Source organism: Tupaia chinensis, unplaced genomic scaffold, assembly GCF_000334495.1.
Source record: "Tupaia chinensis unplaced genomic scaffold, TupChi_1.0 Scaffold000201_1, whole genome shotgun sequence".
Classification (NCBI taxonomy): domain Eukaryota; kingdom Metazoa; phylum Chordata; class Mammalia; order Scandentia; family Tupaiidae; genus Tupaia; species Tupaia belangeri.
The window spans coordinates 2807935-2811863 of NW_006159676.1; the positions used below are offsets into that span (position 1 = coordinate 2807935).

Below are 3929 nucleotides of genomic sequence, written 5' to 3' on the forward strand. Positions count from 1 at the left end.
CAACAGGTGGCATGGTGGCTAAGGCGCTGGACACTCCCATGTGGACAACCAATGTTTGAGTCCCGGATCTGGTGGCTTGCTTTCTCACTTTCCCTCTCTCTCTCTTTCTCTGTGTGTGTCTCTCTCTGGTCAAATGAAAAGGAATGAACGAATGAAATGAAATGAAATAAATAATTATTTAAAAAAAAATAGTATATATTTTGGGGGCCAGAAGATGGCATAGTGGTGAGGTGGTGGACTCTTACATGGACAAGCATGGTTCGAGTCCTGAATCCTGCAGCTTGGAAAACACGCCAGGTGCATGTGCGTGTGTGCCCAAAATCCCAAGAGGAGAATGGAGGAGAAGGGACTGCGGTGTGGCCATTACCCATGAGGGGGTCCAGGACATGTGGGATCCACGCCCCCTGCTGGCCACCAGCAGTAGTTTTTTTTTTTTCTGTCCGGACCAGGGGTTCATTAGGGGACAACGCTGCCCCCTAGAGGACACTGAAATGTCTGGAAAGACTACTGGTTGTCATCCCTGGGGGAGCAGGGGGTACTGGCATGGAGTGGGTAGGGGCCAGAGATGCTATCCAATACCCTCTAACCAGAGGTTGTCCCCAACTGCAGAGACAACCGGGTCCCAAATGCCCACCGTGCCCAGGGCCGGGAGGCGGGAACCTGCTCTTGAGGTCTTACCAGAGGCGTCTGCACAGAGATTGTCCAAAAGATGGAGGTACCCATGCTGGGAAGTCAGGACTGAGTACCCCGTCAGGGCTGTGGAGCCAAGGGAACGGCCCCCATTTTCATAGTCCTACAAAAGGTATCCAAAACATGGGACCAGCAGTTAGCGTCATGGCTGTGTCACTGGACTCCCATTTAGTCAGCCGTGGTTCAAGTCCCAGACCCAGACTGTCCCTGGATTAGAGACATGTACTTGCCCAAGAGAGATAAACAGAGAGAGGAAACATGTGAAAGCATCCCCAGGAGGGATGACCATACTTCAATTCCTTCTTTTTCACTCTCTTTCCAGAATTTTGGGCACACACGCACACCCACCCAGTGTGTTTTTCAAGCTGCCGGGTCTAGGACTTGAACCACGGGGTCAGCCATGTGGAATTCAGTACTTTAACATCCGTGCCACCTGCTGGCCCATCTCCCTCTGCTTCTTCTTTTTTCTAAGTTGTTTTTAGAATTAATTTTTTAAACTTTTTTTAAAATTATTTATTCATCCATTTATTTTAATTTTAATTTTTAAAAATTTGACCAGAGAGAGACACAGAGAGAAAGAGGGAAAGTGAGAAAGCAAGACACCAGATCCAGGACTCGGACCATGGTCGACCACGTGGGAGTGTCCAGCACCTTAACCACCACGCTACCTGCTGGTCCCAATTTTTTAAACTTTTTAAAAATATATTTTTTTTATTTTATGTTACCTTATTTGTTGATTGATTTAAATTTTACCAGAGCGAGACAGAGTGAGAGAGAGAGAGGGAAAGTGAGAAAGCAAGCCACCAGGTCCGGGACTTGAACTATGGCCAGCCATGTGGGAGTCCAGCACCTTAACCACCACGCCACCTACTGGCCCCTCTCTGGAGGCTTAAACCTCAGCTCTGACACTGACTGTCAATCTGACCATTATCCTATCCCAGCCTGGCCTCAGTTTACCCATCCACCCAACAGGCAATGGGACACGGTGGTCGCCCACCCCCAGCCAAACACTCGTACTGGGAGAAGAAAGAAAGGAAGGCTCCCTGGAGGAGGAGGGACGCGGCCTTCCCTCACCTCCTTGTGGCCAAACCACTCCAGGCGACCGTCCCCACGCAGGACACAGAAGACGGGCTGCCACTGTGGTGGGTGGCCTCGCAGCAGGGTCAGCGGCCCGCGGTGCTCACGGACCCGAGGCAGCTTCTGTAGGAAGACGGAGCAGTGGGCGTCAGGAACGCGGGATGAGAGTCCCCATGTCCAGACCACCCAGACAGTGTCCACGGTGGCCCGAGTCCTGAGTGCGACCAAACACAGGGCACTCGGACTGCTGGTGTGGTGACATTCCTCTTTCCTGCTTTTTTGTTGTTGTTGTCATTTAATGATTTTTTTATTTAATTTTATTTATTTTTTTATTTTTAACTTGATCAGAGAGGAACAGAGCAAGAGAGCGGGAAAGTGAGAAAGCAAGCAGCCAGGTCCGGGACTCGAACCACGGTCAGCCATGTGGGAGTCGAGCATCCTTAACCATCGCGCCACCTGCTGGTCCCTCTCTTTGTCTCTTGTTCTCTTTTTGGCAAACACACATGCCCTACAGCAAATTTATTTGAAAAAGAAAAAGACTCTATTGGATTTGCCATGTTTCTGTCTCTCTCTGTCTCTCTCACTCACAGAACAAAGAATGAAGGAAAGGGACCAGCAGATGCCATGTGGTTACATCACTGGATTCCCACGTAGTCAACCACGGTTCGATTCCCGGACCCGGTGGCTTAAACTCACACCGGGCGCGTGTGCGTGCGTGCCCAAGATCCCGAGAGGAGAATGGAGGAGAAGGGATTGTGGCGTGACCATCCCCCCTGGGGGTGATTTCCTGCTTTCTGTCTCTCTGTCTCTCTCTGTCTTTCTGGCGAGCGCACGCGCCCTATAGCAAAAACCTCTCCAAAAAAAAAAAGGGAAGGTAAAAGGTGGCCCCAGGTTAAGGGCCGAGGTCTGTGGTCGGAAGCACCCCCGCCCTGTCCCCTCATGCCCTCCCAGCCCTGCACCCACTTTGCTCCGGAGCAGTTGGCATCCAGCCGACTCCTGGGGGCCCAGCTCTCGCGAGATTTGCTGCAGGACCGAGGCGGCCAGCTGCCTGCGGTACCCGGGCAGGAAGCTCCTCAAGAGGTCGTCCACCTGACCTGCAGGGGGGGACAAGGGGACAGGGAATGGCTGGGGGGATCCCGCAGACCTGCTTGGGGAAGAAGCCCCTCCTGGGTCCTACCTCACCTGGAAGCAGCCCGTCTAAATGTGCCTGAATTTCACTCGCCCTTCACTCCCTCTTCCATGTCTATCCACGAGGCGGGACGGTGTGGGGGAGTTTAGTGACTCAGACTTAGTGTATAACAGACCTTTTTAAATTTTTTTCATTCATTTATTTTTATTTGACCAGAGAGAGACACACAAAGAGAGAAATGAGAAAGCCACCAGGTCCAGGACTCGAACTGTGATCGACCATGTGGGAGTGTCCAGCGCCTTAAACACCACACCACCTGTTGGTCCCAGACCTACTATAACCTTTGGTTGTACAAGGGACCAGCAGATGGCATTGCTGGACTCCCACATGGCCGACTGCGGTTCGAGTCCCGGACCCAGTGGCTTGAAACTCACGCCGGGTGCATGTGCGTGGGTGCCCAAGATCCCGAGAGGAGAATGGAGGAGAAGGGATTGCGGCGTGGTCATCTCCCCTGGGGGGTGATTTCTTGCTTTCTGTCTCTGTCTTTCTGGTGAGTGCACGTGCCCTATAGCAAAAACCTCTCAAGGAAAAAAAAAAAAAATCAGGACCGGCAGGTGGTGTGGTAGTTAGGAGCGTTGGATTCCCACATGACCCACCATGGTTCGAGTCCCAGACCTGGCAGCTTGCTTTCTCACTTTCTCTCCCCCCCCCCCCCTCTCTGTCCCTCTCTGGTCAAATTAAAATAAAATGAAATAAATAAATAAATAAATACTGTTAAAATTTAAAAATTCTTTTTTTTATAAAAATATCACTTTTTTCCCCATAAGTATATCCCATGCAAATTTTGGGGCTATACTTACACTAAACTTTGTTCTTCCTTGCTTATCAGAAATTCACGTGAACAGGGCATCTGTCTACTGGGCAGCTTTAGCCCTTAACGACCCCCCATCCCCTCCCACCCCACCCCTACTCACCTTTCACGTGCTCCTGTTGTCGCTTGTCCAGAGGCCTCGCGGCCCGCCCGCCCATCCTG

At 51.3% G+C, this 3929-nt stretch overlaps 1 protein-coding gene across 3 annotated transcripts in view; it reads right to left on the reverse strand.

The window, feature by feature from the left end:
• The window catches only part of NIBAN3 (niban apoptosis regulator 3), a 17655-nt gene extending 13730 nt beyond the window's left edge, over positions 1-3925 (reverse strand). For 2 of the 3 annotated variants that reach the window (XM_014587300.2, XM_014587299.2), the window contains exons 1-4: positions 3871-3925; positions 2731-2861; positions 1765-1890; positions 679-793 (exon numbers count right to left, since the gene is read on the reverse strand). In XM_014587300.2, coding sequence (XP_014442786.1) covers positions 679-793; positions 1765-1890; positions 2731-2861; positions 3871-3925 — 427 coding nt within the window. The remainder of the gene's footprint in view (positions 1-678; positions 794-1764; positions 1891-2730; positions 2862-3870) is intronic. The other variant, XM_027771301.1, reaches the window with a different exon arrangement.
• Positions 3926-3929: the final 4 nt, after the last annotated feature.